General features: G+C 46.2%; 1 protein-coding gene across 1 annotated transcript in view; it reads right to left on the reverse strand.

Moving 5' to 3' along the window:
• Window positions 1-8,204: 8,204 nt before the first annotated feature.
• The window catches only part of DISP3 (dispatched RND transporter family member 3), a 28,994-nt gene continuing 15,994 nt past the window's right edge, over window positions 8,205-21,204 (reverse strand). Inside the window, exons 12-20 of the mRNA XM_015826354.1 lie at window positions 20,477-20,658; window positions 20,086-20,216; window positions 18,573-18,748; window positions 18,346-18,472; window positions 16,914-17,059; window positions 15,252-15,411; window positions 10,657-10,770; window positions 9,845-10,011; window positions 8,205-8,567 (exon numbers count right to left, since the gene is read on the reverse strand). Of these exons, the coding sequence (XP_015681840.1) occupies window positions 8,205-8,567; window positions 9,845-10,011; window positions 10,657-10,770; window positions 15,252-15,411; window positions 16,914-17,059; window positions 18,346-18,472; window positions 18,573-18,748; window positions 20,086-20,216; window positions 20,477-20,658 (1,566 nt within the window). The remainder of the gene's footprint in view (window positions 8,568-9,844; window positions 10,012-10,656; window positions 10,771-15,251; window positions 15,412-16,913; window positions 17,060-18,345; window positions 18,473-18,572; window positions 18,749-20,085; window positions 20,217-20,476; window positions 20,659-21,204) is intronic.

A 21,204-nucleotide genomic window follows, 5' to 3' on the forward strand; every position in this document is an offset into this window, starting at 1 on the left:
CTACTCTACTCTACTCTATTTTCTCTTCTATATTCTATTCTATTCTCTCTTCTATACAGTATTCTACTCTATTCTACTCTATTTTCTCTTCTATATTCTATTCTATTCTCTCTTCTATACAGTATTCTACTCTACTCTACTCTATTTTCTCTTCTATATTCTATTCTATTCTCTCTTCTATACAGTATTCTACTCTACTCTACTCTATTTTCTCTTCTATATTCTATTCTATTCTCTCTTCTATACAGTATTCTACTCTACTCTACTTTCTCTTCTATATTCTATTCTATTCTCTCTTCTATACAGTATTCTACTCTACTCTACTCTATTTTCTCTTCTATATTCTATTCTATTCTCTCTTCTATACAGTATTCTACTCTACTCTACTTTCTCTTCTATATTCTATTCTATTCTCTCTTCTATACAGTATTCTACTCTACTCTACTCTACTTTCTCTTCTATATTCTATTCTATTCTCTCTTCTATACAGTATTCTACTCTACTCTACTCTACACTATTCTATGGAAACTAACCAAGGAGAGAAGCAACCTGGAATTAACTTCCTAACAGTGAGGACAATTACACAGTGGAACAGCTTGCCTTCAGAAGTTGTCTTAGCTTTTTTGGCTGCTGCCGCACACAGCCGGCTCATGCTTAAGTGATCGTCCACTAGGACTCCGAGGTCCCTCTCACAGCGTTTTTGAGCCAGGTTTAGCCTTATCTGTACTTTGTACCTTTGGTTTTCCCTGCCTAGGTATAAAACCTTTGAGACACCATGGTCAGGAGGATTGATAATCTCCATATGCAATCAGGGCCCTCCTCCAACTTCTGAGATTCAATGCTTTTATACTCCTACTGCTTTGGAGAGAAGATAACCAGTTCAAATAATTGCAGAATCCCAGTTATTCTCTCCCTGGGCAAACGCTCTTGAATAGGCCGTGTTTGACCCATCACATCTTCAACAATTCAGATGGAGTCCTTTTGCTGACATCTTCCTTCTTCCGCCGCTTATCTCCACCCACGGAAATTGGTCCTGCAGCTTTACTTCTTAGGGAGCACTGGCCCCTCTGCAAAATGTGAACTGCCCAGATAGAGAGGGATGGGGGAATTTGGCTTTTCATGGAGATGGGGAGTATTGTACAACATTCCAAGCAAATAGCCAGCGGTGGGAGGGGGCGAGCTTTTTTTAATGGTGCTATAAATTGCCAAGTTATTTAACAACACCCAATCAATTCGGGTCGTATTGAAGCGCATTTACGGGGAGAGTTAATAGAAAAGCGGGGAGGAGGGGGGGAGGCAGGGCGCCCGTTTAAGGGGAAGAAAATGTGGATGCAGCAAATTCTTGCAGAGTTTCGCATCCCCCCCTTCTTTTATTCAGCCCCCATAGGAAAAGTCAGCAGTTTTTTTCCTTCCCTTTTTATGTAAATCAATAGGCCCTCGCAGAGCGTTACCCAAAAACAGTCCAATTAGGGGGATGGGTGGCGAGAGAGAAAAATATTTTAACGTCCCTTTTGGGTCCCCCCCGATTCAAACTAGACCCAACTTCTCCAGAGTATTTTCGCTGCTGAACTGACAGCCGGGGAGATGGAGAGAACCATTAATCCGCTAATTTGAAATCAATTTAAAGTACATTTGCTTAATGGGTGGGAGGGAGCCTGGTAAATGATGGAGAAGTTGCTACTTTGAGGAGAGAACAGCCATGCAAAAAAAAAAAAGAGAGATTTCCCCGCACTGGGGTTGTTATTAAAGGGGAGTTGGCTTATTTTTCCGAGGGGATTTGCTGGGAAGCTTCAGTAATAGCTGCCTGCTTGGAAACCCGATCCTATCGGGAGCAGACAGGTGTAAAAAGAGTCTGGAGTCACTCCTTGATTAGAACTCAGGCCCCCGGGCCAAAGTGAATGCCCAGTGGGACCACGGCTTGCGGCCAACTCCCTCTGGGACGATTCAATTGTTTGAAATAATTTAAAAATTATTTTAATGTTTGTCATTCGCATTTCCTTTCGTCCCTGCTTGGCTATCCTTTCTTTAATGATTCTGTTCCACCATTTCTTTGATAGTAGTGTAATTAGTGATGAGTTCTCCCGTGGCGGGTTGGCTGTGAGTTGTCCGTGGCGAGATGTCCTACCTAGACCCAACTGAATTCCACCCCAATCATCTTTTGTTTTTCATGGGGATGAAGTGTCTCCCCTCTCAGGCCTGGAGAAAAAACGTCCAAATTGGCCCTCAGGCTCCTGTGTGTTAAAGAGGCTGTTTCTGGGTCTCTTTCAGTTTTCAAAGGAGAAAGGAAAGAGGAAGTGGCTGGACGAAATTAGTGCCTGCAAAAGGGGGTAAATTGGGTTCCGTTCTGGACTTGAAACCTTGGGGAGTAGCAGCAATTGAACACACAAAGACACAAACACAAACTCAGAGAGAGAGAGAGAGAGAGAGAGAGAGAGAGAGAGAGAGAAAGCGACCCACAGAGAAAGTGACACACACACAAAGCTAAAAAGAAAGGACACACACACACACACAGAGAGAGAAAGCGACAGAGAGAGAAAATGACACACACACACACAAAGCGACAAAGCAACACAAAGAAAGCGACACACACAGAAAGCGACACAGACATACACAGAGAAAGCGAGAACGACAGAGAGAAAGCGACAGACACACAGAAAGCGACAGAGAAAGCAACACAGAAAAAGCAACACACACTGAGAAAGCAACACACACAGACACACACACACAAAGCGACAGAGAACAACAGAGAAAGCAACACAGACACACACACACAAAGCGACAGAGAAAACGACAGAACGACAGAGAAAGCGACACAGACACAGAAAGCGACAGAGAAAGCAACAAAGTCACGCACGCACGCACGCACACACAAACGTGAATTCCTCTTCTCTTCTTCCTGTCTCTCAGGGCCATCCCTATTCCCCTGTAGATGCTATTGATGAATTAAAACACGCCAGTCCAACCAAGGTTGCCGTCTCCACCAGCACCTGCGCTATGTGTTCTCTTATCCAGCAGAGAGGAGCAGGTACGACTTTGACCCAGTCACTTCCCATGGGAAGGTGGTTAAGGTGATCACAGCTAGTCCTTGACTTAACAACAGTTCATTTAGTGACCGTTCGAAGTTAACGGCACTGGAAAAAAAAATGACTCCGGACCGAAGTCAATGTGGGAAGCCAGATTCTTTTGACTCGATCGATGGGAAGAAAAATGGCCACAGGACGGACACGTTCATCCGTTAGTTACTATGCAAGGGGTTGAAGAGGGCTTGTGCTGGTCTTCTTGTATGTAACATTAATCTCACATACAAGCTGGGAAAGGAAGGAAGTTGAGCACGGACCGCAATGTTCAGCCTGATGCCAGGATGAAACTACGACTTTCCAGAATTAGACAGGGGCAGGAAACTTCTAAATATTGCTTGTGGCTTGCCCGACCACAAGACAATATTTCAGGATAGACTGCCTCTGAGCCTGAAGGTTTCACCAATGGCAACCTGGCTGGAATGACCCTCGGTTTCCCTCTGTCTTTCCAAACAGCAACAATTTTGACGAAGTCCCAAACAAGGCAGGAAGATGTCGAGTTTTCCCTTAATAACTATGGCCTTCAGGAGGTCAGGAAACAAAAAGGCCAAGGGGCTCCAAAATCATGAGGACTAGGAGCCCACCTAGACCCCCCACATAGCCAAGCATTAGCCGATCACTACGTTGCCCATCTTCCTTAGCTGGCAAACCACCCCAAATCCGCCTTCAGAATAATACAATCCTCTTTCAGTTTCACCTTTAAGAGGTTGCAAAAGGGACATAGGTACAAGGAAGGCGTTCTTGTGAAAAAACATCTCCAACTTCCTTGCTTCGTTCCCCCTCTCTCTTTGGCCAAAGCCAGGGACAGCTGTGAAAACACACAATTCCTCCTTCCCCCGGCTGCAAATAAGCAGCACCAGCAAAAAAAAACAAAAAACCCACTTTACACAATAAAATTGGGGATGTTCAACCCTGCTGGCACAGAGGGAGGGAAGAGAGTTAAGTGGTGTTTTCACACTCGGCATCAGAGAACAAATGAAGTTGGGCTATTTATGTCTAATGCATCGGGTGGGACCTTTGACTTGTGAGCATCACAGTCTGGTTTGGAAGCATCCCTGCTTCAGACAGGAAGGCGCCCGTGCGGAGAGTGGTGAGGACTGCAGAAAAGATCATTGGCTGTTCCCTCCCTCCCATCCAGGACATAGCACAGAAGCGTTGCTTGAGCAGGGTCCGTAAAATTATCTGGGACACTACACATCCTCTTCACGACCTGTTTTCCTTGTTACCTTCTGGGAGAAGGCTTCGTGGTATCTGTAGCAGAACATCCAGATTCAGCCATAGTTTCATTCCATACAGCATTAACCGTGTGATCTCTCAAGCTTCCTCCTTCTGTTATACACTCAAGATGGACAGTATTTAATATTGATTTGCTATGTATATGTAGGGGTGTGGGCCTATACCAGTGATGGCGAACCTTTTAGAGACCGAGTACCCAAACTGCAACCCAAAACCTACTTATGCATCGTCGGGTGCCGGGTGGGCGTGGCCCATTGGCTGGGCATGGCTGCAGTGGTAACGGCAGACTGGGTGGGACTAAAAAGTTCAATCAATCAATTCCAACTTTGCAAGATCTTTTTTTCCCCGCGAGAAGTTGAAATTGATTGATTGAACGAACTTTTTTTTTTTGCACATGGCGGCGGAGGCCTAAAGCGAAAAGGTTTTATAAAACCCAGCTGAAGGCCTAGGACTGGGGCGAGGGCGTGCGTGCCCACAGAGAGGGCTCTGAGTGCACCCGTGCCATAGGTTCGCCACCACTGGCCTATACACGTTGTACATAGTATGGTTAGATGTGTGACATGTAGGTGTTTATATTTGAGAGCGGGCAACTAAATTTCATTTTTGACGTGTGCCGTCGTGCCCACAGTAAAAACATGACAATAAAGATTATCGTATCTTATCTTGTTGAATCTTATTACGGAGATTTGGGCCTGCGCCCAGCCGACTTGACTCAGCCATAAAGCCCCGCAAAGCATCTCTTGGCAGACTGGAGGACGTGGGGGGGAGAGGAGGTGTACCCAGCCTCTGTTTGCCCCCATCTGCCCCGGGGCACGTGGCACGCAGAATGAGGAAGAGAACAGAGGCAGCTTCAGAAGAGAAAGTTTGAGTTTGCCAGACGGTGGGCGCACGAGAATCCGGGACTCCGAGTGCCGGCTGAAAATAAGCTTTTGCTGCCAAGATTTAGCCTGAGCCGGTGGAAATCTATTTTTAAGCTTCCGCAGGAGAGGAATTGCAAGGGAAGAGGATCAAAGGGGCAGAATTTATCACCCTCCGAAGAGAAGAAAGGACGGGTTCAGACCATCTGCTTCCTTTAGCATCTGCAGTTTACCGCAGTGCAAGGGTACAGCCGTACCAACTACAAGGAGATTGCTTGTTGACTAACAATTTAAGCTGGGGTTTTCAAAGTGTGAGCTGTGTTGCTGAAGAGTCTGTACGTTATGCTAGGAGTCGAAAAGTTCTGACCGGCCCTCATACAGGTTGTGAAGAATGAAGTAGGGAGTGTATTTGTCTGAAATGAGCAGGGGGTTGGACTAGAAGACCTCCAAGGTCCCTTCCAACTCTCTTTCTATTCTATTCTATTCTTTCCATATTCTATTCTGTTCTGTTTTATTTCTATTCTATTCTTTCCATATTCTATTGTTCTGTTCTGTTTTATTTCTATTCTATTCTATTCTGTTCTATTCTTTCCATATTCTATTCTGTTCTGTTTTATTTCTATTCTATTCTATTTCTACTATTCTATTCTTTCCATATTCTATTCTGTTCTGTTTTATTTCTATTCTATTCTATTCTATTTCTACTATTCTATTCTATTCTTTCCATATTCTATTGTTCTGTTCTGTTCTGTTTTATTTCTATTCTATTCTATTCTATTCTATTCTATTCTATTCTATTTCTGTTCTATTCTATTCTATTCTTTCCATATTCTATTCTATTCTATTCTATTCTATTCTATTCTATTCTATTTCTGTTCTATTCTATTCTTTCCATATTCTATTCTATTCTATTCTATTCTATTCTATTCTATTCTATTCTATTCTATTCTATTCTATTCTATTCTATTCTATTCTTTCCATATTCTATTCTATTCTGTTCTATTTCTATTCTATTACTCTATTCTTATTTGTCCGTAAAACAGAAACAGAGGTGGGACATTTTAGGGGGCTGGAGGCTATAACATATGAAGAACGGTTGCTGAATTGGGTATGTCTAGTTTAATGAAAAGAAAGACTAAGACTGATATGATAGCAGTGTTCCAATATCTCAAAAATTGAGAACTACCTGTGAAGATGGTATGAATTTTTTTCAGCTTCCTCTTCCTCAGAGCATATACATATGTATATGTATATACATATACATACATACATATATATATGTTTGGCTGATATCAGGCATAATGTCCAAAGAGGAAGGAAAAAATTCATTTGTAATTATGATAGTAAGAGCTGGGCCCAACAAAAGAAAGCTTCTGCAGCCAGGAGTAGTCTACCTTTAGAAAACGTGACGAAGAAGAGAAATCCTTTGAAACCTCAGCAGAACGAAACTGGAGAGGAGAAAGAAACGAGGCCAGGAAGACACACACCCACAGAGACACAACTGAATGTCAAAATCTGTGTTTTCTTTTCCAACGGTCTCAAAAAGAAGACACACACACACACACACAAGTTCAACAACTGAGGACTGGTAACTAAGGAACGAGGAGGGAGAGAGCAGCCAACTCAAAAAAAAAATAAAAATATATATTGATAGGGACAGCAAAAGGGAAGAAATTGTGCTCTTTAATTGCCGGGACAAAGAATTGACACCTGCTCGTCAAGACCAGACCCCCAACATGGAGAAGATTGGCCCCCACCACCAGCTAAATCTGTGGGGCTATTCTCACCCAGGGGGTTTGACAGGGCCTGGCTCAGATCAAGCAGGGCCCTTCAAGATCCTCATTTGGCTAAGAGAGAAGCTGGCAACTGCCCAGGTACCAGCTCCGGGAATCCTGAAGGCTCCTGTCTTCTTCCGAGTTAATTTACGGATCCAGCAAGCAGGAGTGAAGCCACTTTCTGTGTAAATCAGCCAGCAGTAGCCTCGGAACAGCCAAAGATTCCTGTTAGTGGTAAATCACTGGCAGTTTATTGCCTTCCCAGGAAAGCACTTCTCTTCGAAGGAAAAAAAAAAAATGGAGAGGCTCAAAAAATGATATTCCGGGAAGGAACGGAAAAAAACCCCAAGAAATTAAGGGTGAACTCAAGGCTGGACTTGGGAGAAATTTCAATCCGCTGGTAAATTCAAACATGAATGAGAGAGACCCTCAGCCAGAGAAGGATCCGGAGGACTTCTTAGCTTGGGGAACTTTCAACTCCCAGAATTCCCATGGCTTAACTCTGGCCGTTTCTCGTCACAAAAAAAACAAACACGGGGTTTGCAAATACCAAACAGGAGACGGGGAAATGCAAACGGCTGGGGAGGCAGCAAGAGCAACCCAGCTAAATAAAATAAAATAAAATGCAAGGCCGGGAAAGATTTTCAGAACCGGCGGGAGGAAAAAGGCAAATGAAGAAGGCAGCCTTTGATTATTTTCTTTCCACCAAAGGGGGGCAATTTTTGTTGCTGGCCAGATCCTCCTTGTTTCTCTTCCCCCCCCCCCAATAAAATCCTACCTGGAAGCAAGCCAACAGGAGGTAGGAATTAAAGTGCTAGTGGAAACCAAGGGGAGGAAGGGGGAAGTCAAAGGATGTTTTCTCCTGGACCTCTGAAAGGGATCCTTGGAAAACCAGAGGCAGGATTTCTGGACGCCACCGGAAGCCTGAAACGGGCTAGCTGGTCCCAGAATTGGAGAGAGGCCCCTCTCTGGACCCCCCCCCCATCTTTCTCCTTGCCCTTGTCTTCTCCCAGTCGTGTGCGTGGGAAAAGACCCCCATTGACAGCGTTGATATCACCAGGAGACAAACGGCTCCAGGGGTCCCATTCTGCCACCAGGTGAGTGGTCCACAGGCAGGGAACTGCGTTCCCAGCAGCGCCCGTGGAACTGGATCAGAACCCCATCCCACCCCAAGAGAACATGCACCCAAGTAGCCTCACCCTTGAGTTTTCTCTCTCTCTCTTTTGGAGAGGGGAAATGGGCCCGAGGAGTTCGGTGGGCTATAAGCCGGCCCCGCTGAGGAGGGGGATCTCCAGTCCGCTTCTTAGCAGCGCCAGGTAAAGGCCGAGACCCCCCGCCCCGGCCATCAGCACCCCCAGCAGGGCCTTGAGGAAGGAAGTCCGGCTGCGGGTGAAGGAAGGCGGCCCCATGATGCTCAGCAAGGCCGTGCCGACAGTCAGCGTGTAGAGGATGGAGAGCCCGGTGTTGAGGGCCACGATCTTCCCGAACTTGGCAAAGGGGGCGATGATGCAGAAGAAGAGGGGAACGGTCGCCACGACGGTGGTGACCGCGCTGGAGACCACCGCCACGCCCACGTGCCGGACGGACTCCACCGTCCTCCACTGGCGGCTGGAGCTGGGGTCCTGCGGGCAACAAGGGACGGGGTCAGCTCCGCTTCCTCTCCCCCCTCCCCAGGCCTTTAAGACCGTCTGTCCCATTCCAGGGGATTTTTTCCTCCCCCTTGGACAGGGGTCTTCAGACTTGGCCCTTTTAGGAATTGTGGACTTCAACTCCCAGAATTCCTCAGCCAGTGTGCCTGTGGTTCTCCCCCCCCCCCCCCCCGTGGATACTTTGACACACAGAACGGAATGCATGCTATGTTAGGGTGGGTCTCCCTAGTGGGAGAATAGAATAGAATGGAATAGAATAATAGAATAGAATAGGAATAGGAATAGGAATAGGAATAGGAATAGGAATTAGAATAGAATAGAATAGAATAGAATAGAATAGAATAGAATAGAATAGAATAGAATAGAATAGAATAGAATAAAATGCAGAATGGAATGGAATGGAATAGAATAGAATAGAATTGAATAGAATGGAATAGATTATAGAATAGAATAGAATAGAATAGAATAGAATAGAATAGAATAGAATAGAATAGAATTGATTGTAGAATAGAATAGAATGCAGAATGGAATGGAATGGAATGGAATAGAATAGAATTGATTGTAGAATAGAATAGAATAGATTATAGAATAGAATGGAATAGATTATAGAATAGAATAGAATGGAATAGAATGCAGAATGGAATGGAATAGAAGCTGGAAGGGACTTTGGAGGTCTTCCAGTCCAGCCCCCTGCTCAAGCAGGAGACCTATACCATTTGAGACAAGTGACTGTCCAGTCTCTTCTTAAAAACCTCCAGTGATGGAGCTCCCACGATTTCTGGTGGCAAGCTGTTCCCCTGGCTAATTGTCCTCACTGTCAGGAACTTTCTCCTTAATTCCAGGTTGCTTCTCTCTTTGATCAGTTTCCAACCATTGTTTCTCGTCCTGCCCTCTGGTGCTTTGGAGAAATAAACTGACCACCTTCTTCCTTGTGGCAGCCCCTCAGATACTGAAATACTGCTATCCTGTCTCCCCTGTTTCTTCTTTTCTTAAGACTAGCCAAACCCAAATCCTGCAGCCGCTCTTCGTACGTTTTGATCTCCAAGCCTTGGATCATCTTAGTTGCTCTTCTCTGGATTTCTTTTTCCCCAAAACTCTCAACATCTTTTTTTGTGATGTGGTGAGTTTGGGGGGGGGGGGGACGGAGCGCCCTTAACAGCTCTGTCTCCCTGTTCCAGGATTGGTGGTGCCCTGCGTGATTCTCTCCTGGACGCAGAAGTGAGGAAGAGGAAGAAGAGGCAAAGCCTTACCTCGGCCAGGTGAGGGGGGAGGCTCTCCCCGGCCAGAAGGAAGCCCTCCACCAGATGCACGCAATAGTCCACCGAGGAGCCCACCAGGATGGAGAGCGAGACGGCTTCCACGGCCCCAATCTCCCAGCCCGACCAGTACATGACGGTCACCACCAGACAGACGACGCCTGGCGAAAGAGACCGGCAGACATCAAAGCTCAACGCCGCTCTTCCTGGTTTCAGGGCTCCGTTTTGAAACCGAAACCACAAGTTTCATCCCTCCCAGCCTGACACGGATTTGTTACCGGTGAAAGGAGCGACGGTTTTGGGAACTTTTTGGGACTGGGAAAAAGACAGGCTCAGCACCACCTCTTGGCAGCCATCTCACTTGCCCAAAGTCCCTCTAAAACAGGGGTCCCCCAATTTTTGTGGCTGGAGGGGGGAGAAGAGGGAGCTGGGCCAGCATGAGCAGTGCGCAAGTTGAGCTGCATGCGTGCAAGTGGAGCTGCGCGCGGGTGAGTTGTGCTGGGTGTGCATGCACACCGGCCAGCTTCTCGTGGGGCCCAGTTCCACACAGGCCACAGCCCACTAGTGGGCTACATCCTGGGGATTGGAGACCCCTGCTCCACAAGAATGCAACAAGAGTGGGAGACTTGCAAAACTCGGTTTCCGGGGAGAGTCGGCTGTTTGCTCCGACATCCAGGTGAGTTTTTGAAAACAAAAAAAACCCAAAACAAAATCAGGGCCTTTTACAAATTCAGCCGGACTTCTTTCCTGCTCGCACGAGGACAGAGGGGGCTGGGATGGGCCAGGTTTTGACAAAGGGCTTGTACCTAAAATGGTGAGCAGGACAGGAAGGAGGAGGAAGAAGTGGGTGGTGAAGAGGGCAACGGCGGCAATGCAGATCGCCAGGGAAAGGATGAGGCCGTAAAGGGCACTTTGCACGCCTGCAGCAGAGACAGAGAGGAGAGAAGAAGAGAGCGAGAATCACTCTGCGCCAGGAAAGAGAAGGAAAATAATAATAATAATAATAATAATAATAATAATAATAATAATAATGATAATAATAATAATAATAATATAATAATAATAATAATAATATAATAATAATATAATAATAATAATAATAATAATAATAATAATAATAATAATAATAATAATAATAATAATAATAATAATAATAAGAAGAAGAAGAAGAAGAAGAAGAAGAAGAAGAAGAAGAAGAAGAAGAAGAAGAAGAAGAAGAAGAAGAAGAAGAAGAAGAAGAAGAAGAAGAAGAAGAAGCAAGAACTGGTGGGATCATAAAATAGAGAAAGTCATAGAAAATGATAAAATTAAACTGCTCTGGGACTTCAGAATTCAAACAGACAAGCACCTGCAACATAACACCCCAGACTTAACAATTGTCGATAAGAAAGACCAAAAAGTCTGGATAGTGGACGTGGCAGTGCCTGGAGACGGCAGAACAGACGAGAAAGAACTGGAGGAGATAACAAAATACAAAGACCTACAAATAGAAATAGAAAGACTGGCAAAGGCAAGCAAGGGTAGTACCAATAGTCATAGGCGCCTTAGGTGCAATTCCAAAACAACTGGAGCACCACTTGGACACCATCATCGCCATTGACAAATTCACCATTAGTCAATTGCAAAAGGCGGCCTCTAGGAACTGCTTCCATCCTGCGACGATATCTGTAATACCATCAAACATCCACATCTGCCTATCCCAGGTCCTTGGGAAGGACTCCATAGGTAGACAAAATGCCAAATCCAGTCTGAACATCTGGCTGACTGTGCGATTATCAATAATAATAATAATACACAATTGCACCAGGGTTTGGGAGAGGCAGATCTGTTTCCCTCTTTCTTCCTACCAGGTAGAAATTGGGACTCAGCGGTGCAGAGCTCAAAGTGCAGGTGGGAGCATCTCTCACTATCTACTTTGCATAGCTGTTTTTTTGGGGGGGCAGGAATAGGGCAGAGGGAGGGAATCCTACTTATAGGGCCCTAATGGTTCATTTGTTCCTGCCTCAATCAGTTCCGAAAGGAGGTAGAATAGAATAGAGCTGGAAGGGACCTTGGAGATCTTCTAGTCCAGCCCCTGCTCAAGCAGGAGAACCTATACCGTCTCAAGACAAGTGGCTGTCTAGCCTCTTTTTAAAAATCTCCAGTGATGGAGCACCCACGATTTCTGGTGGCAAGCTGTTCCACTGGTTGATTGTCCTCACTGTCAGGAAGTTTCTCTTTAATTCCAGGTTGCTTCTCTCTTTGATCAGTTTCCAACCGTTGTTTCTTGTCCTGCTTTGGTGAATAACTATAACAATAACAATAATAGCAGAGAGAGCTCAGCCAGGCCAGGAAATCCATTCCACAGGAAGACCAGGACTACACCTGGTGGACTCCTGTCAGCTTCGTGGTGCTTATTTCCCCTCCTTCTTAGGTGAATCAGGGAGGCACTTATGTTTATTTTGCTTCCCGGGACTTCCTGGAATTATTTAAATAATCTCTCAGCCCCCTTTGCTTGGGTGATGGCTCCCATCTATCTTTTGTCTACAGCAGGACTCTCCAGACTTGCCAACTTGAAGACTGGTGGACTTCAACTCCCAGAATTCCCCAGCCAGTCACGCTTGTGGACTTTTGGCTGGGGAATTCTGGGAGTTGAAGTCCCCAAGTCTTCAAGTTGGCAGTGCCTTGCTCTACAGTAGAGGTGGGGAGCTATGCCCCCTTTATGACGGGTGGATTTCAACTCCCAGAATTCCCCAACCAGCCCACGCTTGTGGATTTGCGGATGGGGACGATGTGCTGGCTGGGAATTCTGGGAGTTGAAGTCCACCTGTCATAAAAGGGCCCTAGTTCCCCACCCCCCTGCTCCACAGCACTGATCAGGAGTAGTGGGACATGTAGTCCAGCCCTGTTCAGGAGTAACAGGAGATTAAGATGTCATCCGTCCTGACTTAAGAGTAACATTGCGAGCTGGCGTGGAATCGCCGGCTGTGTCGAACGGCCAAGTGAATTTATTTCATAAATATATCTGCTAGCAGCAATCAATCATGCTTATTTCTCATTCTGATCCTGCCACTCACCTATGATTTCCATGAAGATCTGCTTCCAGTGCTCACAGGTCTGGAAACCCCGGCGTAGTGAAGATCCCTCTGGAAACTTCTGGAGCTGGTCCTGAAGGAAGGTTTCCCATTTGCGATAATCGGAATAGGTTTGGAAGGACGATTTCCCCTTGTAGGTGGTCTGAAGAAGGAAGGGGTGGGAAATTAGAGGAAAAGGAGAGGGCAGAATGACAGAATAACAGAGCTGGAAGGGGCCGTGGAGGTCTTCTAGTCCAGCCCCCTGCTCGTGCGGGAAAGCCTTCACCAGGGGCCTTCAAACTTGGCCCTTTTATGACTTGTGGACTTCAATTCCCAGAATTCCTCAGCCAGGCACGCTGGCTGAGGAATTCTGGGAGTTGAAGTCCACAAGTCATAAAAGGGCCAAGTTTGGCTGAGGAATTCTGGGAGTTGAAGTCCACAAGTCATAAAAGGGCCAGGTTTGAAGACCCCTGCCCTATACTATTCCAGACAACTGGCTGTCCAGTCTCTTCTTAAAAACCCCCACTAATGGAGCACCCACAACTTCTGGTGGCAAGCAGTTCCACTGGTTCATTGTCCTCACTGTCAGGAAGTTTCTCCTTAATTCCAGGTTCCTTCTCTCCTTGGTGAGTTTCCATCCGTTGCTTCTTGTCTTGCCTTCAGGCGCTTTGGAGAATAGCTTGACTCCCTCTTCTTTGGGGCAGCCCCTGAGATACTGGAAGACTGCTATCATGTCCCCCCTCGTCCTTCTCTTCATTAAACTAGACAGACCCAATTCCAGCCGCCGTTCCTTATATGCTTTAGCCTCCAGTCCCCTAATCATCTCTGTTGCTCTTCTCTGCACTCTTTCTAGAGTCTCAACATTATTTTATAATACGGTGGACAAAACTGGATGCCGTCCGATCTCTCCTGGGCTGCCTTCACGGCACACTCTTAGTTTAAGTGGGAATGACCTCGGTGAGTCGATGGAGAGCTTCCGACTGGACAATCCTTGGATAAGAGGCAGCTGAGCCCACAGAAGGAAAACGGTTGTGGGAAGCCTTTTAGTTTTCTAACTAGCAAGGAGGGGAGAAATAGTAGCTAGTTTTCATTGCTTCTTGTTTGGACAACTCTGAAGGGCGAATATCAATTTTTGAAAACATTTCTTCCATATTTTCTCCCCCACCCCCCGAATACTCAGACTAGATGTGTGATCATATTGGGAAGCACATCCGGGAGGCTAAGCGTTTGAGATGTTTTTCTTTCTTTCTTTCTTCCTTTCTTTCTTTCCCAGTTCTTTCTTTCTTTCCCAGTTCTTTCTTTCTTTCTTTCTTTCTTTCCCAGTTCTTTCTTTTCCTTCTTTTTCTTTCTTTCTTTCTTTCTCTTTCTTCTTTCTTTCTTTCTCTTTCCCAGTTCTTTTTCTTTTTTTCTTTCTTTCTTTCCCAGTTCTTTCTTTCTTTCTTTCTTTCTTTCTTTCTTTCTTCCTTTCTTTCTTTCCCAGTTCTTTCTTTCTTTCTTTCTTTCTTTCTTTCTTTCTTTTCTTTCCCAGTTCTTTCTTTCTTTCCTTCTTTTTCTTTCTTTCTTTCTTTCTCTTTCTTCTTTCTTTCTTTCTCTTTCCCAGTTCTTTTTCTTTTTTTCTTTCTTTCTTTCTTTCCCAGTTCTTTCTTTCCCAGTTCTTTCTTTCTTTCTTTCTTTCTTTCTTTCTTTCTTTCTTTCTTTCTTTCTTTCTTTCTTTCNTTCCGCCGCGCCCTCAAGACATGGCTTTTTCAACAAGCGGGACTGACCTAGGGTGAATTTTAAATAGGGAATAATTTTTAAAAATTTTCAAAGATTTTAAATATGACACAGCTATTAATATATTTGCTTTTTAATTGGTTTTATAGGGGAAATGTTTTTTGTGTTGTTTTTTAACATGCTGTGAGCCGCCCTGAGTCCCGTGGGGAGAAGGGCGGCATATAAGTTAGTGCAAATAAAATAAATAAATACAGTAGAGGTGGGGAGCTATGCCCCCTTTATGACGGGTGGACTTCAACTCCCAGAATTCCCCAACCAGCCCACGCTTGTGGATTTGCGGATGGGGACGATGTGCTGGCTGGGAATTCTGGGAGTTGAAGTCCACCTGTCATAAAAGGGCCCTAGTTCCCCACCCCCCTGCTCCACAGCACTGATTAGGAGTAGTGGGACATGTAGTCCAGCCCTGTTCAGGAGTAACAGGAGATTAAGATGTCATCCGTCCTGACTTAAGAGTAACGTTGCAAGCTGGCGTGGAATCGCCGGCTGTGTCGAACGGCCAAATGAATTGATTTCATAAATATATCTGCTAGCAGCAATCAATCATGCTTATTTCTCATTCTGATCCTGCCACTCACCTATGATTTCCATGAAGATCTGCTTCCAGTGCTCACAGGTCTGGAAACCCCGGCGTAGTGAAGATCCCTCTGGAAACTTCTGGAGCTGGTCCTGAAGGAAGGTTTCCCATTTGCGATAATCGGAATAGGTCTGGAAGGACGATTTCCCCTTGTAGGTGGTCTGAAGAAGGAAGGAGTGGGAAATTAGAGGAAAAGGAGAGGGCAGAATGACAGAATAACAGAGCTGGAAGGGGCCGTGGAGGTCTTCTAGTCCAGCCCCCTGCTCATGCGGGAAAGCCTATACCAGGGGCCTTCAAACTTGGCCCTTTTATGACTTGTGGACTTCAACTCCCAGAATTCCTCAGCCAGGCACGCTGGCTGAGGAATTCTGGGAGTTGAAGTCCACAAGTCATAAAAGGGCCAAGTTTGGCTGAGGAATTCTGGGAGTTGAAGTCCACAAGTCATAAAAGGGCCAGGTTTGAAGACCCCTGCCCTATACTATTCCAGACAACTGGCTGTCCAGTCTCTTCTTAAAAACCCCCACTAATGGAGCACCCACAACTTCTGGTGGCAAGCAGTTCCACTGGTTCATTGTCCTCACTGTCAGGAAGTTTCTCCTTAATTCCAGGTTCCTTCTCTCCTTGGTGAGTTTCCATCCGTTGCTTCTCGTCCTGCCTTCAGGCGCTTTGGAGAACAGCTTGACTCCCTCTTCTTTGGGGCAGCCCCTGAGATACTGGAAGACTGCTATCATGTCCCCCCTCGTCCTTCTCTTCATTAAACTGGACAGACCCAATTCCAGCAGCCGTTCCTTATATGCTTTAGCCTCCAGTCCCCTAATCATCTCTGTTGCTCTTCTCTGCACTCTTTCTAGAGTCTCAACATTATTTTATAATACGGTGGACAAAACCGGATGCCGTCCGATCTCTCCTGGGCTGCCTTCACGGCACACTCTTAGTTTAAGTGGGAATGACCTCGGTGAGTCGATGGAGAGCTTCCGACTGGACAATCCTTGGATAAGAGGCAGCTGAGCCCACAGAAGGAAAACGGTTGTGGGAAGCCTTTTAGTTTTCTAACTAGCAAGGAGGGGAGAAATACTAGCTAGTTTTCATTGCTTCTTGTTTGGACAACTCTGAAGGGCGAATATCAATTTTTGAAAACATTTCTTCCATATTTTCTCCCCCACCCCCCGAATACTCAGACTAGATGTGTGATCATATTGGGAAGCACATCCAGGAGGCTAAGCGTTTGAGATGTTTTTCTTTCTTTCTTTCTTCCTTTCTTTCTTTCTTCCTTTCCCAGTTCTTTCTTTCTTTCCCAGTTCTTTCTTTCTTTCTTTCTTTCTTTCTTTCTTTCTTTCTTTCTTTCTTTCTTTCCCAGTTCTTTCTTTCTTTCCTTCTTTTTCTTTCTTTCTTTCTTTCTCTTTCTTCTTTCTTTCTTTCTCTTTCCCAGTTCTTTTTCTTTTTTTCTTTCTTTCTTTCTTTCCCAGTTCTTTCTTTCTTTCTTTCTTTCTTTCTTTCTTTCTTTCTTTCTTTCTTTCTTTCTTTCTTTCTTTCTTTCAAGTTTGGAAAACCTGGTTCCTGAGGACTAGGAGCTTGGATCTATTTTTCCGTTCTGGAGAGAAAAAATGGGCCCGGCGAGCTCAAAAAGCCAGGACTGGAGTTAAGGGGTGTGTGTGTCTCTCACCGACTCAAAGGCCATGGAGATCCATTGGATCTTGCCGTCCTTCACCCCCACCGTCCCGTGGGAGAGCTGTCCGGGAAGCAGGTTGGGCTCGGGCAGATTCTTACATTCCGAGTGTAGCATCTGAAGGATAGAGGAGACACTGTAACCTAGAAAAGAAAAGAAAATCTGGGTTTTTTTCTCTCTCTCATGCGTTCCGGAAGACCCAAAGCTGGGTCCGCAAAAGTGCCCACGCATCTACGTTCGTAATGTATTTATTTTATTTATTTTATTTAGATTTGCACAGGCCACCTGTCGAAAAATAATAACGCTGGGCATCTCACAACAACGATAGGCATGATCCACACAATCCTTCCTTTTTCTTGGGGAAAAAATCACCACCAGTGACAGCCCAACTCCAGGCAAGAAAGGATCTCCGCTGGATTGCCCAGCCCGCCCCAGCTGTATCCCTCAGCCATCGCCATCTCCTTTAAGTCGACCAACTTAATCGAAACAGCCCCGCTTCTAAGATTTCGGACATCCCGAAGTGCAGAATTCATTCACAGGCACGAACCTCATGAGGACTGGAAGCTTAATGTCGAGGGGGATTCTCAGTCCTCCAGGTCGTGGTTGTCCCCGAGGTGCTTTTTTTCAAGAGACAATTGGACTTTCTTGGGGGTTTTTTTTTTGAAGACGTTTTGATTCTCACCCAAGAAGCTTCCTCAGCTCTGGGGAATGGAGGGATTTATACTCCTTGCAGACAGCTGGTCATTTGCATCCTTTGAGAGAGTCGTTGAGGCCACTGGAGTCCTCAGTGGTGCAAATGGGTGTGGAGCCTTCTTGGAACTGTTGAAAGGACGATCTAGGTCAGGGTCTTCAGACTTGGCCCTTTTATGACTTGTGGACTTCAACTCCCAGAATTCCTCAGCCAGCGTGCAACGCTGGCTGAGGAATTCTGGGAGTTGAAGTCCACAAGTCATAAAAGGGCCAAGTCTGAAGACCCCTGATCTATGTGAAAACTGAACAGCCCTCTCTGAACAGAGGGGGAGGGATATGACATCATCTATCTCCAGTCTACAACACAGTCCTTTCAGCAGTTCCACATCCATTTGCACCACTCAGGTGACTCTGAGGACACAAGATAAACCTCCAAGTGGCCTCAACGGCTCTCTCAAAGAATGCAAATGACCAGCAAATGTCTGCAAGGAGCAAAAATCCTTCCATTCCTCACCATCCAGTCAGAGATGAAGAAGCTTCTTAGATGAGAAGCAAAGGAAACACAAGAAAGTCCAGTTGCCTCGTGGAAAAAAAAGCACCTCTGGGACGACTGGAAGCGTACTGTTTTTTGTTTTTTTTAAAAAAGAGAGATTCTTTTCATTCTGCTTTTCTTTTAAGGAGTGCCCACTAGAGATGGTGGCCCATAGAATGGAGGCCTGAGAAGGGGAAGGGGAGATACCTGAAGGCAGGCACTGGGCTCCTCCTGGCTTGACTAGTTCGGCGTTGCTGGCGATGGCCTTACAGATCCGGCAGAGGTTGCTGATTTCTTTGAAGAGGTCGAAGCTGCTGTCATAGATGACGCTACCCTTTCCAAAGGAGATTCACGCAGCGAAGAGGACATGTAAGAGAGCAGACCTGGGGCGGCTCCCCCACACACACCCCCACACCCCAGGAAGGGACACGCACCATGTCTCCAATGACGTGGTTGTCGGTGTGCCGCGTACGGTTGACCCCAAGGATCCCAAACACCACGAAGACCATGGCACCCGTGTCCACCAGCGGGCGCACGGCCGGCTTCCCGCAGTTGCCGTTCCGGCAGGGGTTGAATCCTGACGTGATGGAGAACTTGGATTTGACAGAGGCTGGAGGAGGAGAGAGGAGAGAGAGCAAGGGAGTGGCGTAGCTGTATGGGTGATGATGTACCGCGTTTCCTCCAAAATAAAACTGGGTCTTATATTAATTTTTGCTCCAAAAGACGCTTATTTTCCAGTTAGGTCTTTATTTTCGGGGAAATATGATACTAAATGTATCCGTGTGGCTGATGATCTTAACTGGGGCTTATTTTGGGGGGTAGGGCTTATATTACGAGCGTCCTGAAAAATCATATTGGGGCTTATTTTCCAGCTGGGGTCTTATTTTCAGAGAAACACGGTATGACAAGGCAGAGGACCAATATAAAGAACCCCGTCTTTGACTCGGGTTGCTGGGAAATTTACGTTCTGGCCCAGAACCTAGGAATTATTATCTAAATAACATCTTCAGATAATAATAATAATAATAATAATAATAATAATTGTAATAGTAGTACCAATAGTAATAGGCACCTTGGGTGCAATCCCAAAACAACTGGAGCACCACTTGAACACCATCATCGGCATTGACAAATTCGCCATTGGTCAATTGCAAAAGGCGGCCTTACTAGGAACTGCTTCCATCCTGCGACGAGATCTGTCATACCATCCAACATCCACATCTGCCTATCCCAGGTCCTTGGTAAGGACTCGATAGGTAGACAAAATGCCAAATCCAGTCTGAACATCTGGCTGACTGTGCGATGATCCACAATAATAATAATAATAATAATAATAATAATAATAATAATAATAATAATAATAATAATAACAACAACAACAACAACAACGACGATGATGTTGGATGGGACTTCGAAAGTCATCTAGTCCAATCCCCTGCTCAAGCAGGAAACCCTATACCATTTCAGACAAATGGCTATCCAGTCTCTTCTTAAAAACTTCCAGTGTTGGAGCATTCACCGCTTCTGGAGGAAGGTTGTTCCACTGGTTAATTGTTCTAACTGTCAGGAAATTTCTCCTTAGTTCTAGGTTGCTTCTCTCCTTGGTTAGTTTCCATCCGTTGCTTCTTGTCCTGCCCTTGGATGCTTTGGAGAATAGCTTGACTCCCTCTTCTTTGGGGCAGCCCCTGAGATATTGGAAGACTGCTATCCTGTCATTGCGATTTTTGCTATTATTGGAACGCTGCTATCGTGTCTTTGTAGTCATTTTAATTAATACTGCGGATCTTTTAAAAAAGTGGAATTCTGATTTTAAAAAAAAGGAAGGAAGGAAGGCCTTGAACCTCATTCTCTGCTTCCTCTCCCAGCACGGCAGCAAGCTGTAAGTGTGCAAGAAAGAAAAGAACACACACACACACACACACACACACACTTCACAAGGTGGCTCACCTCTCTCGCTTGGCACAAATAAGTATCCTTTGTTGGGTCCATCTGGACTGGAGCTGAGGAGGCAGCCCGGGGGTGCCAGGCAGACCCGGCCGTGGTACGGAGGCTTATGTGACTGGGCAAAATACAGCTTCCTGGAGAAAGGAGAAGAAATCCACTGGTGTGACAGCCAGCTCAGGACACACACAGACACACATACAGAGACACACAAAGCTATCCCCAATCTAGCACTCTCCAAAATTTGAAGGAAAAGGAAGGAGAAAGCTTCAATCCTGGAGACCACAACAGCCTCCCCCAACTTTGCCTCCGTCCAGTGATTCATTGCCAAGCGCCTTCGGCCGTCCGGCCGTCTGAATCCGTGCCAGGCCGGGTCCGCCCACCCGCTCGGCATTACCGTGTGCGCTGTTGCTCCTGGGCAGCCACGTAGAAGCTGAAGTCGGATTTCCACCCTCTCTTGGCGTCGCATGACAAGCTGGTCATCATCCACTTCTTGCTGGCCCCTGGTTGGACATGCCCTACTGTGGACATACAAGCGGTCAGCCTCTTGGTGAAGTTACCGTAAGGAACGTTATACACCTAAGCATGGATTAATGAAAACACAACACTTAACTGTAGGTCTCTAGTGGCTGGCAGGAGGGGGCAAACAGGGCACTAAAGATAACTTAAGCGTGGCATGCCCCTTTCTCTCTGGCCCAGATGATGAGCCAGGAACGGGCACCTGCCACCTGACTGGCGGCTGAAAGAGCCGCAGCTAGGAAAGAGGCCATTTAGAGTACTTTGGACGACAGGTCCCACTGCCCACAGCCACCGTAGAAGGATGAGAGGCCCTGCAGTCCAGCAGTAATCTAGACCAGGGATCCCCAACTCCCAGGCTGCGGTGACCTCTTCGCAACCGGGCCGCGTCGTGGCGGGCCAGCGGGCGTGAACGTGCACGCCGCTCAACTTCCATAAGTGGTGGGCCGGCGTGCATGAGGCAGGCTGCTCAACTTGCACGAGTCAAGCTGCACACACATGTTCGCCAGCGTGCCACTCACATGAGCTGAACGGTGGGCACGTGTGCGCACTGGCCCACCGCTTGCGCAGCCCAGTTCCCCCCTCCCCTCCCAAGCCGCAAAGGTTGGA

This window comes from Protobothrops mucrosquamatus, unplaced genomic scaffold (genome assembly GCF_001527695.2).
Source record: "Protobothrops mucrosquamatus isolate PMUCROS unplaced genomic scaffold, P.Mucros_1.0 scaffold3072, whole genome shotgun sequence".
Taxonomy (NCBI): Eukaryota; Metazoa; Chordata; class Lepidosauria; order Squamata; family Viperidae; genus Protobothrops; species Protobothrops mucrosquamatus.